This window comes from Globicephala melas, chromosome 3 (genome assembly GCF_963455315.2).
Source record: "Globicephala melas chromosome 3, mGloMel1.2, whole genome shotgun sequence".
Lineage (NCBI taxonomy): Eukaryota > Metazoa > Chordata > Mammalia > Artiodactyla > Delphinidae > Globicephala > Globicephala melas.
In genome coordinates, this window is record NC_083316.1 from 167568477 (window position 1) to 167593890 (window position 25414).

Sequence of the window (25414 nt, forward strand, 5' to 3'; positions counted from 1 at the left end):
GCCTCGATCTGGCCACTGGAGAAAGAAGGGCGGGGGACCCCAGGATCGCACTCACCTCCCAGGGCCGAATTCCTAGGGTCCCTGGCAGGGAGGGGCGTCCCTTGGCTGGGTCCAGCGTCGTACAGGTTTCGCCCGCTGGGTGCACAGTCGGCAGGGCGCGCGCCCGCGAAACTCCAGCCCTTCCCAGACTTCACTTGTTGCTCCAACGTCCGGAGCCGGGCGAGGGGCGTGGCCTAGCGGCGGGCGGCCCCCCCAACCAGATTGGTCCTTCAGCCCGTCAGTCCCGGGTGCCCGCCCCCAAGCATAAAAGCCTGCCTTGGGCTGACCCAGGACGGTTTTGGAGCTGGCCTTGAAGTAGTGGTCACCGTACCCTGGACGTCCCGTTGACCACGGTGAGAGGCGAGGGCCCCCGATTAAGTGGGGGCGGGGGCCACCGAGTCCTGGGGTGCCCCAGAGGAGGAAGGGCAGGAAGGGTCTTCCTGGGGGCTCTGCTTGTCTTCGCGGCCTGGGGAAGGGTCTCCAGCCTGGGCTGAGCACACCTCCCCCCCCAAAAAAATACAACTTCTGGAACAGGCTCAGACTTTCAGACTCTCTTCTCTCAATATCTAGGACTTTCGGGGTGGGGTGCGCGAAAGAGCCCCCTAGAAGTGGCAGTATCAAGCGGTGGGGGAGGGTTAAGTCTCCAGTCCCAACCACATCCTCTTGCTTTGCAAACGCACTTTGGAGGCAAGCCACAGCCCATCCCGCCCTCTCTGGGTCTTCAGAGCGGGCCCCCTCCCTCCCCGCACCAGGGGGCAGTCCCTCTGCCTAGCAAAGCCCTTTCCCTTCCAAATAGTTTTGCCGCCTGGGGACTCGGCCCCTCCCTTGATCTTCTGACACACCCAGCTGACCCTGGCGAGGTCTTGGGGCAAATCCCGCCCCCTTTTCCTGGGTGGGTATGGCCAGTGGATTGCACAAAGTGGTGGTGGGAAGGCCTATCCCCTTATCTGAGTCCTTGGGACCTTTGTAAAACCAGAGCCTAGGCCTGGGGTCCGTCCCTGGGAACTTCGGAAGTTGGATCTTCACATTCCCTGGCTGCAGCTGGACAGACTGCGTGACTCCAGCCAGTTTCAGCCAGTTCTTGCTCTCGCTGCTGGGGCCAGCTGCAGGCAGGTTGCTGACCCCAAGGACTTTAATGGGGGTGCTGACATCTGCAATGGGTGTCCTTGGTTAAACCATTTCCAAAGGAGTTGATGGACAAAAGGGATGGGAGGGAGGACCTCTGAGCTGCCTAGGTGAGCTCAGGCTGCAGGGAAGGTAAGGGGAAGAACAGGGGTCAGGTGATGATCACTAGGGGTAGGTGTGCCTCCTTGCCCCACTTCGCAGTTGGGAGACCTTTGTACCAAGCAGAAGCTCAATCCTGGCTAGTTTCACCTATTTCTTTGTGGCAGGCAGAGTGGTGTGAAATGGATCTGTTTATTGAGCACCTACTGTGTGCCAGGCACCAAGCTACGTTCCAGACTCTCCTCCAGTCTACAGGGACTCTGTGCTAGGAACGGTTCTATCCCCATTTCATAGACGTGGCAAGTGAGGCTGCGAGAGGGGGTGCTGCCTTCCCAATCTCCCACAGCTAGGGAGTTGCAAAGCTGGGATTAGAACCCAGTTTGGACTGTAGAACTGGTGCTCTCAAAGCATCAGTTTGCTGGGTTCCACTTGGGGGATAGCAAAACACGGTGTCTGGAAGGAAATGCTCAAACCCAAGGTCAGGGGTTCACCACAGGCTTATCCCAGAATGATCTGGGGTGGGCTGGCTTCCATGGCAGTCCAGTGGCTGAGACTCTGTGCTTCCACTGCAGGGGGCATGAGTTCGATCCCTGGTCAGCTAAGATCCCACATGCTGTGTGGTGCAGCCAAAAAAAAAAAAAAAGGACCTGGAGACCCAGACTTAAGGCAGGTTTAGCCCCATTTTACAGATAAGAAGACTGAGGCTAGGGGCGAGGAAGCTCCTTGCCCAACATAGCACAGCATGGGTGGAGCTGGGACTCCTGAAATCTAATCTGACAATGCTCTAGGTGTCTCATCTCATTTGGCCAGGAAAATGGAGCATACCTGTGGCTGCCATCTTGCCTGCAAATGTGTGCATTAGATTCACCCAGGGAGCCTCCCTTGCCTTCCCCACATCCCTGAGACTGACTTGACTGTCTGCAGAGGGGCCAGGAATAGTCTCTCTTTTTTTTTAATTTAACTTAAAAAAAAAAAAAACTTAACTTTTTTTGAACAGGTAATGTTATCTACCTGGCTCAAAAGTCAGAGGCCTGCCCCAGCTACCCGATCTTCCTCCCTGAAAGGTGGCCACCGTAACAGTTTCCTGTGTCTCTTTAAAGATTCTGTCAAATACAAGCAAAAACTTTAGCCCCACTCGCACCTTTTTGTCTCTTAATATCTTGGTCCCAGTCAATTACATGTAAGCTGCCACACTTAAGCCACTGCCCTGGGCTACCACTTTAGTCCCCTTCTGTTGGGCCACCAGATTGTTTCCAGTGTCTGTGGCCAATACAGGTACACACATCTCTGTCCACGTGGCAGTACCAGTGTGGGACTGTCCCCGCAGTGAGGTTTCTGGGTCAAAGGCAAGATGCCTCTTAAAACCCAGTAGTAATCGACAAATTGCCGTCTACAGGGGTTTTGCACCATAGTATTGATAGAGGTGAGCCCTTGGAGGGCCGCACACAGACCTTGCCCTTTAAGGTGTGGCCCCCGGGATCAGCTGCATGAGCAGCAGCTGGGAGCTTGTTAGACTTTTGCTCTGCTGAATCAGCACCTGTTTTGAACAGGCTCACAGGTATGTGTCAACAGTTGAGAGGCAGGGCTCTAGGAAATTGGGGGCGGGGGTGGTCAGAGGGCAGGTGTGAACCTGGACGTCCCCCTGGAGGGAAGAGAGGAGCAGGCTGTACCCTGACTGGTCCTTCTGTTCACAGTGCCTGCTTCTGAGAAATGTCTACCAACGAGACAGAAGCCACTGCCAGCACCCAGGTGTCAGCGGAAGAACCGGTACAGCAGGTGAGGAATTTCTGAGATCTGTGGGATGAGGCTTCCCACCTGGTGGTGCCTTGGCAGGGAGCTGATGCCAGCACAGGGGGGGTCAAGAGACACCCTTCTGAGTAGGTTGGGCAGAGCCATTATACAAGCCCCTAACAGGTGCCCCTCTAATAGGTGGAGGTGGGAGAGCTGGGGATTCCAAGGGCTCTTGGGAGAGCAGGGGTAGAGCTCTGTTTGAAACTGCCTGGCTCCCCCCAGGCAGACCTTCCCTGTCTCTGCAGGTTCTCTTAGGGTCCTCCTTTTAGGAAGCCAGTTTCTATCTCACCTCTTTTCCCCAGTTTAAATAAAAGCCCATTTTAATAAACAGCTTTTTAAAAGTTAGGTATCATTCACATACCATAAAATTCACCCTTATGAAGAGAACTACTCAGTGATTTTTTTAGTAAACTGCCCAGTTATGCAGCCATCACCACCACACCGGAACTTTTTCGTCTCCCCCCAAAGAGACCCCACACCCATTAGCAGTCGCTCCCCATTTTCTCTCCTCCTGGGAACCCCTGGGTTCTGTCTCTATTTGCCTATTTTGGACATTTCATAGAAATGAAAACATACACTACGAGACCCTTTTGTATCTGGCTTCTCTCACTGAGCGTCATCTTTTTGAGGTTCATCTGCCTTGTAATGTCTGTGGTGCTTTGTTCCTTTTTTATTTATTTTTATTTTAAAATTAATTTTTATTGGAGTATAGTTATTTTTACAATGTTATGTTAGTTTCAGGTGTACAGCAAAGTGATTCAGTTATACGTATACATATATCCCCTCTTTTTTAGATTCTATTCCCATTTAAGTCATTACAGAATGTTCAGTAGAGTTCCCTGTGCTGTACATTAGGTTCTTATTAATTATCGTGTTCCTTTTTTAAACTTGTGGTAAAATACACATAACATAAAAATATACTATTTTAGCTGTTTTTGAAGTGTGTAGGTCAGTGGCAGTAAGTATATTCACAGTGTACAACCATCATCACTATCTAATTCCAGAACTTTTTCATTACCCCAAATCAAAACCCCATATCCATTAATAGTCACGCCCATTCCCCTCTCCCCCAGCCCCTGGCAACCACTAATCTGCTTCTTGCTGATGGGTTTACCTTTTCTGGACATCTCATATAAGTAGAATAAGTGGAATCATTTTATAAAAGTAGAATCTTCTGTGTTAGGTACCACGTAAGTGGAATCATACAGTAGTTGTCCTTTTGTGTCTGGCTTAGTTCACTGAGTATAACGTCCTCAAGGTTCTTCCATGTTGTAGATCTTGTCAGGAGTGCCTTTTTTAAAATAAATTTGTTAATGTATTTATTTTTGGCTGTGTTGGGCCTTCGTTGCTGCCCACGGGCTTTCTCTAGTTGCGGCAAGCAGGGGCTACTCATCGTTGCAGTGCGCGGGCTTCTCATTGCAGTGGCTTCTCTTGTTGCAGAGCACAGGCTCTAGGCGCGCAGGCTTCAGTAGTTGTGGCACACGGGCTCTAGAGCGCAAGCTCAGTAGTTGTGGCACACGGGCTTAGTTGCTCCGCAGAATGTGGGATCTTCCCGGACCAGTACTCAAACCTGTGTCCCCTCCATTGGCAGGCGGATTCTTAACCACTGTGCCACCAGGGAAGTCCCTACTTTTAGTTTTTTGAGGAATCACCATAATGTTGTCCATAATGGCCGCACCATTTTGCATTGCCACCAACATCATACAAAGGTTCCAATTCCTCCACGTCTTCACCATTACTTTTTAATTTCTGTTCATTTGATAGTAGCCATCCCAGTGAGTGCGGGGTGTGAGGTTGTAGCTCATTGTAGTTTTGACTTGCATTTCCCTAATGATCTGTGATGTGGAGAATCTTTTCTTGTACCTGTTAGCCATTTGGAGACTATATATTTTTAAAAACATGCTTTAGACCACATTTTCTTTATCCATTCACCAACTGATGGACATTTGGGTTGTTTCCACTTCTTGGCCATTGTGAATAAGGCAGCTACAAACATTCGTGTACAAGTCTTATGTGGACGTGTGTTTTCCTATCTCTAGGGTAGAATCTTAGGAGCAGAATTGCTGGATTGTGTGGTAAGTTTGTCATTCATTTCTGAAGAGACCTCCTGGGCAAACACTGGAGGAGGACTGCCTGAGTCCAAGGTCCAGCTTTGCCACTGGCTTGTTTTGTGATCTTGGGTGGGGGGTGACTTCCTTAGCCTCTCCATGCCTTAGTTTACCCTTCCATAATGTTGGAATAATATTCCCAGTCTCCTGGGACTGGCGATTAAGTGAGCTAAAACAAATTCTACAAATAGCCCCTGTGAGAGTTAAGTCTTCTGCCTGCGTCTTCACACGGGTCATCTTTGCAACTCCTTCAGGACAGAAATGACTTCCCATTTTATGGATTGGAAACTGAGGCTCAGAAGGCCTGTCCTGAGTACTCAGTCCTGCTCTTGTAGGGTAAGAGTGGCCATATTCAATATGTAAATGAATGGGTGTGGCCATGTGCCAATAAAACTTTATTTACAAAACCAGGTAGCATAGGATATTTTTCAGCCATGTAACAGAATGAAGTACTGACACACAATGCAATGTGGATAAACCTTGAAGATATGGTCAGTGAGAGAAGCCAGACACAAATGGACAAATCTTGTGTGATCCCACTCACAGGAGGTCCCTAGAGGATTCAAATCCATAGAGACAGGAAGTAGATGGTTGGGGGCCAAGGGCTGGGGGAGGGGCTTGGGAGTCAGTGTTTCATGGGGACAGAGTTTCAGTTTGGGAAGATGAGGAAGTTCGGGAGACAGATGGTGGGGATGGTTGCACAACAGTGTGAATGTACTTAATACCACTGAGATGTGCGCTTAAAAATGATTTGAATGGTAAATTTTAAGTTATGTGTACTTTGCCACACTTTTTTTTTTTTTTTTTTTTTTTTTTTGCGATACGTGGGCCTCTCACTGCTGTGGCCTCTCCCGTTGGGGAGCACAGGCTCTGGACGCGCAGGCTCAGCGGCCATGGCTCACGGGCCCACCCGCTCCGTGGCATGTGGGATCTTCCCGGACTGGGGCACAAACCTGTGTCCCCTGCATTGGCAGGCAGACTCTCAACCACTGTGCCACCAGGGAAGCCCTGCCACACTTTTCTTAAAAAAGGAATGAAGCACTGAGACACGCTACTACGTGGTGAACCTTGAAAATGTTACTCGGTGAAAGAGGCCATACACAAAAGGCCACATGTGTGATTCCATTGGTGTGAAATGTCCAGAACAGGCAAATCCAGAGACAGAAAGTGGATTCATGGTTAGCAGGGGCTGGGAGGCAGGGGCGTGACAGCCAGTGGGGACAGGGTTTCATTTTGGAGTGATGAAAAAGTTCTAGAATTAGACAGTGAATGTTGCACAACCTTGTGAATACACTAAAAACTTCTGACTTGTGCATTTCAAAATGGTGAAATTTTATGACGTGTAAACTAGATTTCAATAGTGCTGCTAGGAAAAAAAAAACAGGCAAGAAGAAAAAAATCAGGCGGTGGACGGGACTTCGCCCCCAGGGGTCCGTAGTTTCCTGGCTTCAGTTGTAGACTCTGAGCTCCAGGACAATGGGGTTCTTGTGTCATGTCACTGCCTGGCGCACGGTGGGTGGCAAGGTCATGTTCAAACAAGTGGGCTGTGGGGACCAAGATACAGGAAGTGCCCAGCGGAACCCCAGAGTTCCTGACTTGTGCAACCGCGTGGGTGCGAGGGAGGGGAGGCGAGGTATTTCCCTGGCCTGAGCTGCCCTGCCCGTAGCCCAGCGTGGTGGACCGCGTGGCCGGCATGCCGCTCATCAGCTCCACCTGCCACATGGTGTCCGCCACCTACATGTCCACCAAGGAGAGCCACCCCCACGTCAAGACTGTGTGCGACGCGGCCGAGAAGGGCGTGAAGACCCTCACAGCGGTCGCCGTCAGCGGGGCGCAGCCCATCCTGTCCAAACTGGAGCCTCAGCGTGAGTGAAGCTTGGGAGAGCCTGGACCCGCCCCTCCTGGCTATTTCCCAGGCCGGGGTGGGGGGAGGAGGAGGCGGGCGGTGGGCTGAGGACCTTCCCCCCCTGGAGGGATGCGCATGCGCGGTAACATCAGCTGTCTGTCTCCCCGCCCCCCGCTGCTCCGCAGTCACATCGGCCAGTGAATACGCCCACAGGGGGCTGGACAAACTGGAGGAGAATCTGCCCATCTTGCAGCAGCCACCGGAGAAGGTGACCGCCAGTGGGGGGAGGTGAGGGGGGGTGGGATGCTCAGCTGAGACGGGGGCCTGCTTAGGTATCCAGTCTGTGGTCCCACCTTAACCAGAGCAGATGAGTGGGACAGCTTCCTCCCTGACCCCTTCTCTGTCTGTCCCCAGACCCCCACCAGGCAGCTGCAGGAGCATTCTGAACACCAGCCAGATGGGCCCTAAACCCCCTCGTGTCTCCCAGCTGGTGCAGAGCAAAAGCTAAAGCCTTACTCATGGCCCTGCCAGATCTGGCCCCGCTGCCTCTCTGCCCTCCCTGCCCACCTCACTTGCTCCATTCCATCTGCGCTGGCCTCCATCCTCCTGTTCAGTCACATCAGCGCCCATAGGTACCAGACACGGTGATGGAAACAGAGTCCTTGCCCTCATGGAACTTTCATACCAGGGAAGCAGGGAAAGCAAATACAGTGAACACACCCATCTCAGTGCTACCCCAGGATCTTTGCACCTGCTGTTCCTTCTTCATGGACCAGGATTCTGGGACTCTGTTCTAATCTCACCTCTTCAGAGGCCTTCCCTTCCCTCTTAAAGAAGGTCCTTCCAGTTCAGCTCTGCCCAGTAGAACTTTTTCTGTACACCTTCTTTCTGTGCACCATCCAATATGGAAACCAACAACCATATGTGGCTTCTGGGCCCTTAGAATGTGGCGAGTGTGACTGAGGAACTCGAATACTAATTTTAATTATTTTAATTATTTTTTTTAACATTGAGAGTATTCTCTTTTTTTATTTTTATTTATTTATTTTTTTGCGGTCCGTGGGCCTCTCACTGTTGCGACCTCCCCCATTGCAGAGGACAGGCTCTGGATGCGCAGGCTCAGCGGCCATGGCTCACGGGCCCAGCCGCTCCACGGTATGTGGGATCTTCCCGGACCGGGGCACGAACCCGTGTCCCCTGCATCGGCAAGCGGACTCTCAACCACTGTGCCACCAGGGAAGCCCTAAAATTTATTTTTATTTATTCTTTTAAATTTAGTTGCACCGGGTCTTAGTTGTAGCAGGTGGGCTCCTTAGTTGTGGCTTGAGGGCTCCTTAGTTGTGGCATGCAAACTCTTAGTTGTGGCATGCATGCGGGATCTGGTTCCCTGACCAGGGATCGAACCCAGGCCCCCCAAATTGGGAGTGTGGAGTCTTAACCCCTGTGCCACCGGGGAAGTCCCTAATTTTAATTATTTAAAAATTTTAAATAGCTAATTTTAATTGTTTTAAATTGAAATAGCCACCTGTGGCTTATGGCTCCTGTATTAGCATCATTCACATTACATCAGCTTGTTTGTTTGTTTGTTTTTAATGTTTATTGGAATATAGTTGCTCTACGATGTTGTGTTACTTTCTGCTGTACAGCAGAGTGAATCAGTTATACGTATATCCCCACTTTTTTAGATTTCCTTCCTATTTAGGTCACCACAAAGCACTGAGTTAGAGTTCCCTGTGCTGTACAGTAGATCCTCATTAGTTATCTATCTTATACATAGTAGTGTATATATGTCAATCCCAGTCTCCCAATTCATCCCACCGACCCCCCTCCAGCTTTTTGGTTTAACGGCTTTCACTGAGATGTAATTCATGTACCGTACATCTCGCCCATTTAAAATGTACAACCCAGTGGTTTTAGAACATTCAGATTGTGCAGCCACCATCATCCCTTTCAGAACATTTTCATCACCCCAGAAACAAATCCCACATCCCTTAGCTCCTTCCCCTCCCCCAGCCCCTGGCCCCCACCATCTACTTTCTGTCTCTGTGGGTTTGACTCCTCTAGGGACCTCCTGTGAGTGGAATCAGGCAGTATTTGTGCTTTTGTGTCTGGATTATTTCACTAAGGATCACGTCCTCAGGGTTCATGCATGTTGTAGCAGGTGTCAGAATTTCTGGGTGGACCACATTTTGTTTCTCCATACTTCCGTCAGTGAACTCTTGGGTTGTTTTCACCTTTGGGCTGTTATATACCCATGCTCATTGCAGCAGCATTCACAAGTTGCGTTAACTTTTTTTTTTGGCTGGGCCACGCAGCTTGCGAGATCTTAGTTCCCGGACCAGGGATCGAACCCCGGCCCCCTGCAGTGGAAACGCGGAGTCCTAACCACTGGACCACCAGTGAATTCCGTGCATTAATTTTTTGTTTTTGCGGTACGCGGGCCTCTCACTGTTGTGGCCTCTCCCGTTGCAGAGCACAGGCTCCGGACGCGCAGGCTCAGTGGCCATGGCTCACGGGCCTAGCCGCTCTGCGGCATGTGGGATCTTCCCAGACCGGGGCACGAACCCGTGTCCCCTGCATCAGCAGGTGGACTCTCAACCACTGCGCCACCAGGGAAGCCCCATGCATTAACTTTTAAAAAACGTTTCAGATAGTGTGTTACATAACTGCTTATTTGTCTCCCCAGCTGGGATGCGGGCACAGACTGTCTGTTGCTGTGCCAAGTGCCCATCATACAGCCTGGCATGTAGGAGATGCTTATTAAACACCCACGTACTTCATCGCCCCTTTTTCCTGGTGGGACGGAAGTGCCGCACTAAGGCAAATCTGTTCACGTTGAGAATCTTCCCACCGGAAATAGGTCGGGGGCAGTGGGACACGCCAGCCACTCCTCCGGTTCCCTTAGGCTTTCTGCTGAGACCACCTACTTTGTCAGGCAGCTTATTCACTCGCTAGCTCTCAAGCGCCTCCTGTCTGCCAGGGACCACGATATGTCCCCCAAGGGCAGCCCCGTTACACAGAAACGGAGTGGGCTGGGGAGAATTGGAACAGAACCTGAACCCATGTCTTACCACAAAGGATGTTAACAAGTTGGGCATGTGGAAGGTGAAAATGGCCACATCCAAAGAAGGATGGAGAATCATCGCCCAGGAGCCACCTCCTTAGGGCTGAGTGCTTGCATTCTCCTCCTGTCCTGCCGGTGTCACCAGGCCAGCATTCCTTCTGTTTATAGACGGGATGAGCTCAGGGTGACATTGGACAAGGTTGTCCAACAGCGCGGGAGCTCTGAGCTCCTGACTTCCTGGGAGGCTCTCTTCTTTTTCTTTTTTTTTGGCCCTGCCTTGCATTTTGTAGGATCTAAGCTCCCAACCAGGGACTGAACCCAGGCCCTTGGCAGTGAACGCCCCAGGTCCTAACCACTGGACCGCCAGGGAATTCCCATCGTGGGAGGCTCTCCTGATTCTGGGCCTTGTGAGGTTCCCCTTCAGAATGAGGTAGCTCTCCCTGGTCCTGTGGGACAACAGTGTTGTCAGAGCTGGGATTTGAACCTGGGCCAGCATGAGCTACGTGACAGCCCCACTGTGTGCTCAGTGAGCTGAGGGCTGGTGTTCAAATCTGACAACCGTGCCCTCTCCCCCCAAAAAGTGACTGATTCCCATGAATAGGAGGGTTTAGGTGTTAAGAGGGGTGCCAACTTAGAAGGGTAGGATGGGAGGGGGCATGGTTTTTAACTTTCCAGAGTGCTCTGTGGGTAGAGATCTACTTAAAGACTTAGATTCAAGAACACCAGGCATGGATCAAGCAGTACCCACTGTGTGCTGAAGCGGCTTCTCCAAGGATGCAATGCAGAGCTAGTCCAGAGGAGGGCAAATCTGGCCTTCTGCCTGTTTTTGTAAATAATGTTTTATGGGCAAACAGTGGCTTACGCATCGTCTCTGGCTGCTTTTGCCTGAACACCGGCAGGTTTGAGTCGTTGGGACAGAGACGCTCTGGCCTGCAAAGCTGAAAATATTTACCATCTGGCTTTTCCTGGAGAAAGTTGCTGACCCCTTTTAACCAGTCAGGGTTACAGGCAGGAGAATCAAAATACCAGGTTAAAATTCAGGCTCTGCTCCTTAGCAGCTGGACAGCCCTCAACACAAGCTGTTCAGCCCCTCTTGGCCTTGCCTTCTCTTCTGGGGAATGTGTACACTCCTGTGTCTTGGAGATTTGCTGAAGTGGGTTCATCACCTGAAGGCCGAGAACATACTAAGTGTTGGTTCCTTTTTTTTTTTTAATTAATTTTCATTGGAGTATAGTTGATTTACAATGTTGTGTTAGTTTCAGGGGTACAGCAAAGTGAATCAGTTATACATATATCCACTCTTTTTTAGGTTCTTTTCCCATATAGGCCATTACAGAGTATTGAGTAGAGTTCCCTGTACTATACAGTAGGTCCTTACTAGTTATCTGTTTTATATATGGCAGTGTGTATACGTCAATCCCAATCACCCAATTTATTGCCCGCCACTGAGTGTTGGTTCTTAACGTCTTCATACGAGCTTCGGGGTCCACAAAATGCTCTGATGTTTTGGGCACGTCACCAGTTTACAATGGGGAGTTTAAGGTAGTCAACGTGTTAAATTGGCAGTTAATGGAGACAAAACGTTTGGTTATTTGGGCATGTGCATAAAATCCCTCCTGTTGCTTTATTTTTGTTTGTTTGCTTTTGGGTTTTTTTTTTTTTTTTTTGCGGTATGCGGACCTCTCACTGTTGTGGCCTCTCCCGTTGAGGAGCACAGGCTCCAGACGCGCAGGCTCAGCGGCCATGGCTCACGGGCCCAGCCTCTCCACGACATGTGGTGTCTTCCTGGACCGGGGCACGAACCCGTGTCCCCTGCATCGGCAGGTGGACTCTCAACCCCTGCGCCACCAGGGAAGCCCCTGGGTTTTTTTTTTTTTGGGGGGTTGCATTGGGTCTTCGTTGCTGCACGCGGGCTCTGTCTAGTTGTGGTGAGCGGGGGCCACTCTTCGTTGTGGTGTGCGGGCTTCTTATTGCGGTGGCTTCTCTCGTTGCGGAGCACGGGCTCTAGGCGTGCGGGCTTCAGTAGTTGTGGCTCGTGGGCTCTAGAGCGCAGGCCCAGCAGTTGTGGCGCACACGGGCCTAGTTGTTCCACAGCATATGGGATCCTCCCAGACCAGGGCTCGAACCCGTGTCCCCTGCATTGGCAGGCAGATTCTTAACCACTGTGCCGCCAGGGAAGCCCTGCTTTTGCGGTTTTTTTGACCGCACCATGTGGCTTGTGGGATCTTAGTTCCCCAGCCAGGGATTGAACCTGCCTCCTCGGCAGTGAAACACGGAGTCCTAACCACTGGACCACCAGGGAATTCCCCTCCTGTTGCTTTAGTGTAGCTCTGAGCGTCTCACTCTAAAGCGGGGTCCCTCTCCCTCAGCACCACTGACACTGGGGCCAGTCATTCTCTGTGGGGGGCCATCCCAGGAGCTGTAGGGTGTTGAGCACATCCCTGGCCCCCACCTGCTCAATGCCAGGAGCCCCTCCTCCCCGCAAGCAAGTCGTGAGGACCACAGATGTCCCCAGACACCGCCCAATGTTCCCTGGGGGCAGAAACACCCTGGATGAGTAGTGCTGTCCTGAGGGACTTAACATACTGATTACCTGTTCAAACAGGATTGCAGTTCTTAGTACAGGATTGGAGTGGTCCCTTCTAGGGATGTCGCTAGTTTCCGGTGTCACACAGGTTCAGTGCTCGAGCCAAGCACTGTCTAACCCTGTGATTTAGCCGATTAGGGCTGCTGTAACAATTACCCCTAACAACAGACGTTCACGCTTGCACAGTTCTGGAGGGTGGAATTCCGAGACAAGGTGTCGGCAGGGCTGGTTTCTCTGGGGCTCCTCTCCTTGGCTTATAGATGGCCATCTTTTCCCTGTGTCCTCACGTGGTCATCCCTCTGTGCGTGTCTGTGTCCTAATCTCTTTGTATAAGGACACCAGTCAGACTGGATTAGGATCCACTCTAATGGCCTCATTTTCCCTTAATTACTGTTTTAAAGGTCTCATCTCCAAATACAGTCACATTCTGAGGTCCTGGGGGTTAGCGCTTCAGCACTGTTCAGCCCATAACACCATGGGGAGAAGAGGTGGAGGCCCAGAGAGGTCGAGTGACTTGCTTGAGGCCACACAGCTAGGATATATCAAGCCAAGGACTCTAACCAGGCTGTCCGGCTCCAGAGCACATGATCTTAACTGCTTTCACCCTTCAGGGTCATCCTGGAGCTGGAACTCCTCCCTTCGGCCCAGGGTGCAGGGTGGGGGTACCCAGGTACAAAGGGAGGACGGAGATACTGATGCCGTCCTTTCTTGTAGGTCCTGGCAGACACCAAGGAGCTCATGTCGTCCAAAGTGTCGGGAGCCCGAGAAGCTGTGTCCAACACCGTGTCCAGCGCCAGGGACACCATGGCCTCCCGGGTGACCGAGGCGGTGGAGGTGACCCGGGGTGCTGTGCAGAGTGGCGTGGACATGACCAAGTCCATGTTGACCAGTGGCGTCCACTCGGTCATGGGCTCCCGCGTGGGCCAGATGGTGCTGAGCGGGATGGACACGGTGCTGGGCAAATCGGAGGAGTGGGTAGACAACCACCTGCCCATGACGGACGCTGAGCTTGGTGAGTGCAGCCCACAGGGCTGGGACCCTTCCCCAGACCACCCGACGTGTGGTCCCTCTCAGCCACGAGGAGTCAGTCCATCACATGCTGTCATCTCATCCCTGCCCCCTCTTCCCGTCTATCTTAGCCCACCTGGACCAGCTCCGTTCCCTCTGCCCTGGTCTGTGGTGCCTGTCCTCCCTGAAGCAGCCTCCAGAGGGCGCCTGTGAGCACTCAAGTCAGGCCCCTCCAAGCCTCCCACCTCCCGTGGGTAAAAGCCCAAATCCTCCTGGAAGCTCCTTTGTACTTACCTGGTTGCCCTCATTCATTCTACTCCAGGCACACTAGCCTTCTTGCCCATCCTGGACCGTGTTCCCACCCCAGGGCCTTTGCACTGGCTGTTTCTTCTACCAGGAACTCTGCCCTGACATCCAGATGTCTCGTTCTTTCTACCTCCAGCTCTGTGCTCAAATGCCACCTCCCAATAAGGCCTCTAAAATTGCACCGTCCCACATGCATGTTGTGTCCTGAAACCTCCCCCCAGGCCCGGCTCTGATTTTTCTCTTCAGCACTGGTCGTCAGTTCCACAAAGCAGAAGCTGTGTCCTTTCTGAGTCTAGAACGGGGCCTGGCACTTAGCAGGTGCTGAAATCCCCAAATAAAATCACTCAAACTCTTCTCTATCATTCCCCCACCCCACCCTAGGCATATATTTGTTTGTTCAAATGTTCCTTGAGCGCTGGCTGTATGCCAAGCCCTGTCTAGGTCCTAGGGATATGTCAGTAAACAAAGTTCTGCCTTCATAGAACCTAAAGTCTAATGTGTACAGAAATCAGATTTAAGGAGATGTTTCTGAGGAGGTGACTTTTCCCTGTCGTGCATGGAGGGAGGGAATGAGCTGTGCAGATGTCAGGGAAGAGACACGGAACACAGACCCGGGTGCAGGGGCGTACCTGGTGTGTTGGAGGGACAGCAAGGAGGCCCGTGTGTCTGGAGCAGTGAGCGAGGGGGAGAGAGGGAGGAGGGGAGGGCAGGGAGGGGATCGGGCAGGTCGTGCAGGGCCTTGTGGACCACGGGGAGGACTTGGGCTATTACCCCAGGGAGGTGGGACCCTGGAGGGCTGTGGGCAGGGGGCGGGGGCGGCGGGGCCTGACTCGGTACTCACTCACGCCCTCTGGTGGCTGCTTTCGGGAGGATAGACTCTGGGTGAGGAGAGGGTGGGAGCCAGGGGAATCCGGGTTCAGGTGAGCTGTGATGGGGCTGGACCAGGTGGTGGTAGGAATAAGGAGAAATAGACAAACTGGGGATAAAAGTGTTGAGACAAAGCAGCCAGTCTTATTCATGATCTCATACCCATGGCTCTTGGGGTTGGCCTTGACCCCGCCTTCTAGAGACGGCCTTCCTTTGCATACGTACTGGGAACTTCCAGCCTGGCCAGCAGCTGCAGACTCCAGTGCCCACAGCAGCAAGGGCCCACGAGGGCCACGTGTAACCAGACACCATGCTCCGTCCAAAGGGAGCAGCCTCTCGGCTCCGGCCAACTTTACCCAGAGCTAGTTTGTTTGAATGAGATGCCAAATATTTGGGATGACTGGAAAGAAATGACGACAGACTAGATCAGGGTTTCCCAACTGTCATTGGAGTCAGGTCATCCTCTGTGGGGGGCTGTCCTGGGCACTGTGGGGTGTGGAGCAGCCTCCCTGACCCCACCCACTCGATGCCAGGAGCACCCCCAATTGTGACAACCACAGATGTCCCCAGACATCGCCCAGTATACCCTGGGGGCAGGATCACCCCCAGGTGAGAACCAGTGCTTTGCCTGTTCTAGAACTTCATATAAAGGGAATCATGGGAATTCCCTGGCGGTCCAGTGGTTAGGACTCCACGCTTTCACTGCCGAGGGCGTGGGTGCGATCCCTGGTGGTCGGGGAATGCTACAAGCCACGCGGTGCAGCCAAAAAAAAAAAAAAAAAAAAAGGAATCGTGATTCCCTCATGGGTAGACAGCTCCTAATCATTATCTCTAATCTCTTTTCCCATTGGGATTGCAACGTGTCACTGTTCTAGCTGTTAGCTGGAAAACTTCCATGGACAAAGTTCTCTGTTGGAATCTTGATTACCCCAAGGTATGGTTTATAGAGGAAAAGCAGGGCAAGTAGTTAACGTTCCCCCTTTTTATTTATTGTGGCATCACAGGCTGGTTCACCAGCACCCTCCAAGAGTGCGTAGTGAGTCTTTACATTATAGGTTTGAACATGAAGATTTAACAAAATGTATTGCGACCCGAGGTATTTATTTTATTGACGCTTCACTTGTCCTATTATTTTCGATTGCTTGGAGCCCTCCTTGAGCTGACTCTGAGACCCCATGATTCTCCCTGGGAATCCTCGGCAGAAAGTCATGGTCCCTTGCTCTCTGGAGAACCTCGATGTTCTAGGTGGGGTGATGTTCCTGGTGGGGCAGGATGGGACAGTGTTCCTGGTGGGGCAGGATGGGACAGTGTTCCCAGTGGGGCGACGTTCCAGGCAAAGGATCTTAAGCCCTGCGGTGGGTGGCTTGAGCATAGCGTGTCGCTTGTCCTTTGTGTTTCCAAAACCTGACTCCAGACCTCTTGAAGGAAGGGACCTGGCTGATGTCTTCCGTCCTGTATCCCAAGTTCAGTGCCTGCTGGCTTCTTGTAGTGCTCAGACCAAGTCACACTTAGCTATGGGTCTTGGCCCCCAAAAGTAGGGGGAGAAGCAGGGTTTGCTGGGAGGCAGGTTGTGAAGCAAGCCTGGGAGCCACTTCAGAGAACAGGTCTGTCTGAGCAGCTTTGACTTTCCGCTTTCCTTTGTGTCCATCCACCAAGGGTGAAATCACTGTGCACAGTGGTGCTTGAGGTACTGGGGAGGTCTGTGAGTAAAGGTGCCATGTTAGAGCTAGGATATTACTCGTGGGCTCGGGGCGGGAGCACAGCCCTGCTCCCCCTCTCTCCCAGTTCTACCCTTTGCCAAGGGCACCGCCCCCTCCAGGGGCCCTGCCAGCTTGCTCTGACATGCCTAGGCTCTGCCAGACATCCTTGGCCTAAATAACAAAGCTGCTTTCACTCACAAGGGCAGAGCTCCCGGGTTCCCAGAGGGCCGTGGAGAAGTTCTGGCCATTAGGATGGGTTCAAAATGTTGCTGGTTTGGGTTTAGTCTTTGCAAACCTGCCTTTGGTGGGAGAATGGGGCAGAGTCTGTTTTTCCCAAGATTCCAGCTTTTATTTTCGCTGCCTCTAAATGTCCCAGGTGTTTGGGGGTTTTGTTCAGTTTTTAATTTATTTTTTAATCTTTTTGTAATTCATTTTTTTTAACTAAAATAATTTTTTAAATTGAAATTTAGTTGATTTACAATGTTGTGTTAGTTTCAGGTGTACAGCAAAGTGATTCAGTTATATCTATTCTTTTTTAGATTCTTTTCCATTATAGGGTGCTACAAGATATTGAATATAGTTCCCTGTGCTATACCGTAGGTCCTTGTTGGTTATCTATTTTGTTCAGTTTTTAAAATGTCATCATGAAATGACCCTTCTGTGACATCCTTGTCCCCCAGTCGACTATGTTAGACTACCTCCGGCCCACCGCCTGCTTTTGTAAATAAAGTTTTATTGGCACACAGCCACGCCCATTCATTTACATTTACTCTATGGCTGCTTTTGAATACCAATGGCAGAGTTGATTAATTGCACAGTAGAGCCTGCAAAGCTGAAAATATTGACTGAACTGGCCTCTTACAGAAAAAGTTTATTAATCCCTGGATAAGAGTATGTTCTTCCAAAATTTTTAATGTTTATAGTGTCAACGAAAATCAATAAACAGCCAATAATAAGAGAAAAGAGTTTAATTTGAGCCAAACTGAGGACTATACCCCGGAAGCCTGCTTCCCAGATAACTCTGAGAAACTGCTCCTGAGAAGCAGAGTTTTCAGCAGTTTTTTATCTTGTCAGAACAAAAAACATTAAACAAGTCAGGGTTACATTTCTTCAAGGTTTCAAAAAAAGAAAGAAAAAAAGGAACAGACCAGCATGTACACGAGTCAGTATGGCCTTGGCACCTAGGAAGGAATCTTATCATCAAAGGAGGACCAGCATTTTGGTGTCCCAGGAAGGGAGGCATTTAATCTTGATTTTGAACATGGACATTCTTTACTTCTGGCCAATGTGCCCTTTTCTTTAATAATTGAAGCAGATGTACAATGTAGGTTTGATAGGCCACAAAAAGGCTATTTTAGGTAGCATCAAATTCAAGTTAACTCAGGTATAAGCCAGAATGACTTCCCTATCTATATCTTAATATGTGAAAATTTCTTTTTATCAATAGAAACAACCGAATTCCCCTGACTGAAGTCTTACCTTGATCGAGCAAGGGGTCGATGGCACCATGTGGGATTCTGTTGCGTGATTTTCCCCTTTCTTTCATTTCTGGAACAGTGCCCAGTCCAAAGGAGAGGCATATTTAGGTGGCTAAAGTGGAGATCTATCTCACTCATCAGACCAGCCCCACTGTTCCTGCCTGACCAGAGCACATTTCTTGCGTTATCTCGGTCACGTGTACTCCCTGTTCTGTTTATTTGCTGTTCTTTCAGTCAACTTTGCCAGATTCTTTTAGAAAGGGAACTTTATCACTTACTATAAACAGATAAACCACAAATAGGTAATAAGAATAGCTAAACACTCGTTCATTTGCATGCCTTTCCGAAGGCAGTGAAATCTCGGAGTCCTAACCCCTGGACTGCCAGGGAATTCCCCAGATTTCGGGAAACTGAGGCTTATTGGCCAAATCACTTCTGCATCCAGGGGGCCACAAACATTTTCTTGACAGGCCAGGTAATAAATAATTTTGGCTTTTTTGGGCCATACAGTCTCTGTCGCAACTATGCAATTCTGCCATTGTAGCACAAAAGCATAGACAGTAGGTAAATGAATGGTTGTGATTTTGTGTCAATAAAACTTTATTGATAAAGGCAGGTGGCATTCAGCCCAGGGGCTATAGTTTGCATACCCTGCCATAGGGCCTTACAAAGCCAGTGATTTATTAGGACCGGATTTAAACTCAGATCGGGTTACTTACAAAGCTCGAACTTCTATCACTACTATAGTAAAGTCTAAAGGGAGCAGGATAAGATAGGATCAAATTATCAAGACAGGTGGATTTCCATCCTGTTGCCTTGTAACTTTATGAGTATTTTCTGGACTAGATAGTCCGGACTTTCCCTTAACGGCTGTGAAGATGGTTCTCCTATGGCTCAGACTTCTCCTCCCGTCAAGTATCGTGGTTAAGAACGTGGGGCCTGGCTTCAAATCCTGATTTGTGACGTCCCAGCTGTGTGCCCTTCGGCAAGTCGCTTAACCTCTCTGAGTCCCCGTTTCCCCGTCTGTAAAAATGGGATAACGGTGTCTCCCTCTTAGAACTGTTATGATTTAACAAGAATGCCCGCAAAGCACCTAGAACATTGTGAAAGATTGGCCACTATTAATATATGTTAGGCGCTAATACAGGCAGGATTGGCAAACTTTTTTCTGTAAAGGACCAGATAATGAATATTTTAATCTCTGCAGGCTAAGAAGCCACATATTCCAGAGGCCACCTCTGTTGTTTGAGAGCAGCCATAGGCAACATATAATAAACATAGACGGTTGTATTCATGGGTCGGGTTGTCCCGAGGGCCGTAGTTTTCAGACTCTCACGCCAGTCTCAGGCCTTTTTTTTTTTTTGGCCATGCCTCACAGCATGTGGGATCTTAGTTCCCTGACCAGGGATCGAACCCGTGCCCCTTGCGTTGGAAGTGTGGAGTCTTAACCACTGGACTGCCAGGGAAGTCCGTAGTATAAGGCCTCTTAATCCTGGGATATTCAGTCCCTATCATACCCATTTCGCAGATGGGGAAAACCAAGGCAGGGAAATCCTTTTACACTTGCAGACCCGGGGCACAAACTCGGCCTTCACAGTGCTTCTCCTGCCTTCCCCCCGCAGCCCGCCTCGCCACGTCCCTGGAGGGCTTCGACACTGCCTCAGTGGCCCAGCAGCGGCAGGAACAGAGCTACTTTGTGCGTCTGGGCTCCCTGTCAGAGAGGCTGCGCCAGCGTGCCTACGAACACTCTCTGGGAAAACTGCAGAACACCAGGCAGAGGGCCCAGGAGGCCCTGCTACAGCTCTCACAGACGCTCAGCCTGGTGAGGCCCGCGGTGACGGGGGCGCTGGCCAGCAGCGTGTGTGCCAACAAACCCCTCCGCAGCCTAGTGGCTTATTCCTCCCCACACATCCGCCTGGGCTCACTCACGGGGCCGCGGCCCTGGATGAGTTTGCTGGGGCTGCTGTAACAAAGTCCCACACACCGGGCAGCTTAAACACAGACGTTTATTGCCTCACAGTTCTAGAGGCTGGGAGTCCAAGATCAAGGTGTTGGCACAATGGTTCCTTTTGAGCCCTCTCTCCTTGGTGTGTGGACGACTGTCTTCTCTCTGTGTTCTCACCTGGTCATCCCTCCATGCATGTCTATGTCCTAATATCCCCTTTTTATAAGGACACCAGTCATATAGGATTAGGGCCCACCCTAAGGACCTCATTTTAACTTAATCACCTCTTTAAAGACCCATCTCCAAATACAGTCACATCCTGAGGTCCTGGGGGTCAGGGCTCCAACCTGTGAATTTGGAGGGGTCACAGTTCAGCGCATGACAGGTTGGCTGGAGGCTGGGTCTCTCGGTCTGGTCTCCTCCTCCATTAGGGTACCTCAGGCTCTCCCCTGGCTGTGGCCTTAGGGATCCAGGTACAGCGGGAACACGTGAGCACTTTTTTTTTTAAATTTATTTTTGGCTGTGTTGGGTCTTTGCGGCACGCGGGATCTTTCATTGCGGTGTGTGGACTTCCCTCTAGTTGTGGCACTCGGGATGAGCACTTTTTTTGTTTGTTTAAAGTCAGTTTTATTTGAGGTATAACTTACATTTTACATACAATGAACATCACCCCTTTTAAAGTATACAGTTTGAGGAATTTTACAAATATAAACAGACATGTAACCACCACTGCAGTCAAGATGTGGAACATGTTCATCACCCCAAAAAGTTCCCTCCTGCTTCTTTGCAGTCAAATCCTGCCCCCTGAAGTTTTTAATTTTTCTGTTCTCTAAAGAGGGAAATTTCTAATTTCTTTCCCTGTTTGCTTAGCTTCTACTCAGTATTATCTCCTGTCTCTTTTTTAAAAAATTTTAATTGTGGTAAAACACACATTTTTAACCAATTTTTAACCGATTTTAAGTGTATAGTTCAGTGGCATTCAGTACCTTCACATTGTTGTGCAACAGTCCCCACCATCATCTCCAGAACTTTCTCATCCTCCCAAACTGAAACTCTGTCCCCATGAAACACTCACTCCTCAGCCCCTCCCCCAGCCCGTGGCCCCCACCATCTACTTCCTGTCTCTATGGATGTGACTCCTCTAGGGACCTCCTGTGAGTGGAATCAGACAGTATTTGTCCTTCTGTGTCTGGCTTCTCTCACTGAGCATCCTGTCCTCAGGTCCATCCATGTTGTAGTGAGTGTCAGAATCTCGTTCCTTTTTAAGACTGAGTAACATATTCCATTGCAAGTGCTTTTTAAGCCCCTGCTTGCGCTCCATCTGCTTGTGTCCCATTGGTCAAAGCCCGTCACGTGGCCAGGCCCACTTGCAGGGCGGGGTGGTGGTGGTGGTGGTGGTGGTGGGGAGAAACAGGCAAGATGGGAGGAGCTGCAGAGAATCTGTGGCCACTTTCTTTGCAAGTACCACACGGGGCACAAGCATGTTGGTGACCCTGAAACCCACAGCCTGTGGAAACATTCTGAGAAAAGCAGTATGCCTCCCCCTTCTCTCCCCATCCCAGATGAAAGGACCACCCCCGCTCCCTCTGCAATCCCACATCTAGGATTCCTGTGGGTTCCCATGCGCTCTGCTGGTTTTGGTCAAGGGCCAAGGCAGCCACCCTCTCTCTCTCTGCTCCAGATGGAAACCGTCAAGCAGGGTGTCGACCAGAAGCTAGTGGAGGGTCAGGAGAAACTACACCAGATGTGGCTCAGCTGGAACCAGAAGCAGCTCCAGGGCCCAGAGGAGGATGCAGCCAAGCCAGAGGTACCCACCGTGGGGGGAGCATGGGATACCTGGGGCCCTGACTTCCCTCTCCCCACCTCTGCTTGATGGACCTGCCTGCTTGGAACACTTTCCCCAGCCTCGCCTCCCATTAACTGCCTTCGGGACCTGATGGCACCTCCTCCAGGAAGCCTGCCTGGATTTCCACTCTTGGGTATAGGCGTTGCTTCTGAACCATGGGACGCCTGATAGTGATGGGTCTCCACCTGCTGAATTCTAAGCCATGTCCCATTTACTTGAGTCCTGACTCCTTCCCTGCCCCATCCCAGTGTCCCGTCACATCCTTCAAATTCACCTGCCCGGTTCGGAGTGTCAGCTTCTCACTAACGTGCTCTGGCCCCTCCAATCTATCCCAGGCATTGGCCTCTTGAACGAGCCCTGACTTTTGCCACCTGTGCTGTCACTCATCTAAGCTTTCACTGAATCAGTGCCTTAGACAATTCTCATGCCTCATTCTGAACCATAGTCCCTCTCTCTTAGGGACTCATAATATCCTAGCACAATAGCTTCTCAGCTTTACCTCTCTGGGCCTCGATTTCCCCATCTGTGAATGGGATATAGGACCGTCTGCCAGGTTGTTAAGGTGAAATGAACACGCATGTTCACAGCAGCGTGAGTCACGTCAGCCAAAAAAGTGGAAACGGCCCAAATGTCCATCAACAGATGATGGACAAACAAATGTGTCCCTCCACACACGGGAACATCACTCAGCCACGAAAAGGAGAGAAACCCTGACACTCACTGCAACGTGGTTGCAGCCTGAGAACACGATGCTCAGTGAGAGAAGCCAGACACAGAAGGACCCACTGTGTGTGATTCCATTGATGGGAAACGTCCAGGACAGGCAAATACATAGATACAGAAAAAGTGGGTTAGTGGTTGTTGGGAGCTGGGAGAGGGGGAATGGAGAGGGAGTTTCTTTTGGGGTGATGGAATGTTCTGGAATTAGAGGTGCTGGTTGCAGAACCTGGTCAACGTACTAAAAACGTACGCTTAAAAGGGTGAATTTTCTGGTATGTGAGTTATTTTATACACACACACACATTGACATGTAAGGCACATAGTAAGTGCTAAAAAATAATATTTATAAGGTATGGTGAATGTCTCTGTAAATGCAAAACTGTTCAGCATTCAGACCCCAACCGCGGAAAACCGTCTCCCTTCCCCCCTCAACTGCTGAACGCAGCAGCCAGAAAATAGATATTGATTCTGTCGGCACCTCCCTGCCAGGTCCAAAGCCAGAGTCCTCAGGTGAGCAGGCTCAGGGCAAAGTCTTGCCTCCCAGCCTGCTTTGATCTCCTCCCCGGCCCCGGCGAATTTTCAAGGACCCGATCTCAACTGCAGTCTCCCGCACTGTTTACAACTTCTGCCTAGAAAGTTCTTCCACACCTTCTCATTTTTTTAAACTTAAAAAAACCCAACAATTTGGGCTTCCTGGTGGCGCAGTGGTTGAGAGTCCGCCTGCTGATGCAGGGGACACGGGTTCATGCCCCGGTCCGGGAGGATCCCACATGCCGCGGAGCGGCTAGGCCCGTGAGCCATGGCCGCTGAGCCTGTGCGTCTGGAGCCTGTGCTCCGCGACGGTGAGAGGCCCGCGTACCGCAAAAAAAAAAACAACAAAAACAATTTTATGGAGATATAAAAGTCAGAATCTTGTACTTTAAAAAAGTTTTGAGGTATAATTCACATACTGTACAATTGACCCATGTAAATTATACAATTCGTGGGTTGTGTGACTATCACTGTAATTCAGAGCGTCCCCATCACCCCCAAAGGAGATCTCCCCAATAGCAGTCAGGCCACGTTTCCACACCCTCCTCCATTCCTGGCAACCACAAATGTACTTTGTCTCTGTGGACATTTCATGTAAACAGAATCACACCCTGTGTGTCCTGTGTCCGGCTTCTCTCACTGAGCATCGTGTTGTCAGGGTCCATCCACGTTGTAGTGAGTGTCGGTGCTTCACCCCTTTTTATGGCTGAGAGATGTGCCCGTGTGTGGATGGACCACCTTTTGTGTCTCCATTTGCCAGTTGATGGGCATTTGGGTTGTCTCCACTTTCCGCTACTGTGAATAACACCCCTTTAAGCCTTTGTGTACAAGTCTTTGCATGGACGTGTATTTTCGTTTCTCTTGGGTGGATGCCTAGTGGAGTTGTTGGGTCATATGGTAACTCTACAGTTTACCATTTTGAGGAACTGCTAGACCATCTGCCAAAGTGACTGCACCACAAGATACGAGGGTTCCAGTTTCTCCCCAGCATGGGGGTGAGGGGGTATCTGCCTGTGGGTTTGAGTTGCACTTCCCTGATGATTAACGACGTTGAACATCTTTTCACGTGCTTCTTGGCCATCTGCGTATTTCTTTGGGAAAATGTCTATACCTGTTTTTTTTTTTCTATACCTGTTTTTCAATTTGATCAGTGATTATCTCACACAGTTTGAAACTCAAAGAGCCCGTATTCTTTTTTTTTTTTTTTTTGCGGTACACGGGCCTCTCACTGTTGTGGCCTCTCCCGTTGCGGAGCACAGGCTCCAGATGCGCAGGCCCAGCGGCCATGGCTCACGGACCCAGCCGCTCCGCGGCATGTGGGATCTTCCCGGACCGGGGCACGAACCCGTGTCCCCTGCATCGGCAGGCGGACTCTCAACCACTGCGCCACCAGGGAAGCCCCAAAGAGCCCGTATTCTGAACCACCTGTGCTCGACATCCTCTCCTGGGGAAAGGTTTTCCCCAAGGTGGGCGGTAGAACCCCCATTTTCTCTTTCCCGGGCTTTGGGTCCAGTTACCCCCCAACTCAGAGGGCCCTGATGGTCCCCCTCCACCCCTTCTCAGCAGGTTGAGTCCCAGACGCTCACCATGTTCCGTGACGTCGCCCAGCAGCTGCAGACCACCTGCGCCTCGCTGGGCTCCAGCCTCCAGGGGCTGCCAGCCCACGTCAAGGATCAGGCGCTGCAGGCTCGCCGCCAGGTGGAGGACCTCCAAGCCACCTTCTCCGGCATCCACTCCTTCAAGGACCTGTCCAGCAGCATCCTGACACAGAGCCGCGGGCAGGTGGCCAAGGCCCGAGAGGCCCTCGACCACGTGGTGGAGTATGTGGCCCAGAACACGCCCATCACGTGGCTGGTGGGACCCTTCGCCCCCGGAATCACCGAGAAGGCCCCAGAAGAGAAGAAATAGGAGAAGCAGGAGGGAGGCTCCTAGGGCCCGGGACCCCTCACTGGGAACACACGTCTCTAACCCTTCCAGCTCACCTCAGCTGCCACCTTGGGAAACCGAGGTCCTCAGAACCAACCAGTCCCTCACCCTGTCTGAGCTTGGAGGAAGCATGTCCTGAGCATCATAGCGATCATTAGGACGAGATTTCCAGAAAAAAAAATTTTTTTTTCTAGAAGGTTCCAAAACTTTTTTTTTTCTTCCTCCAAAACCAGGAATATAGTTCTTACATCCACTCCTTTTTCTACATCAAGGCTCCTGGATATCAGCCTTGAGCTAAGGGACTTGGACTTCTGTGAAGTGGGCCTCCTGGGGATGGGGTAGGGGCAGAGCAGCTGATACTCATTCTAGAGCTGAAGCGGGTGAGGCCTGCCTGGTGGGGCTTCAGTGTTGCCTTAATAAATTTTACC

The 25414-nt window shown here is 50.9% G+C and overlaps 1 protein-coding gene across 2 annotated transcripts; it reads left to right on the forward strand.

Moving 5' to 3' along the window:
• Positions 1-316: 316 nt before the first annotated feature.
• Positions 317-25414, forward strand: PLIN3 (perilipin 3). Of its 2 annotated transcripts, none has more exons than XM_030879351.2 (8): positions 317-392; positions 2958-3039; positions 6829-7027; positions 7194-7276; positions 13374-13671; positions 19641-19840; positions 21645-21770; positions 24624-25414. In XM_030879351.2, exons 2-8 carry the CDS (start codon positions 2974-2976, stop codon positions 24966-24968), a joined length of 1317 nt encoding a protein of 438 aa, XP_030735211.1. In that variant the 5' UTR covers positions 317-392; positions 2958-2973; the 3' UTR covers positions 24969-25414. The 2 variants fall into 2 exon arrangements, with proteins under 2 accessions (XP_030735211.1, XP_030735213.1); XM_030879353.2 differs by having other exon boundaries at positions 24627-25414.

Bases quoted from the DNA above. Each gene is read 5' to 3' on its own strand.
- PLIN3 (XM_030879351.2), top strand. From the start codon at position 2,974: ATGTCTACCAACGAGACAGAAGCCACTGCCAGCACCCAGGTGTCAGCG. The intron at 3,040-6,828 runs GTGAGGAATTTC...CCCTGCCCGTAG, and splicing joins CGGAAGAACCGGTACAGCAG to CCCAGCGTGGTGGACCGCGT. The intron at 19,841-21,644 runs GTGAGGCCCGCG...TCTCTGCTCCAG, and splicing joins TCTCACAGACGCTCAGCCTG to ATGGAAACCGTCAAGCAGGG.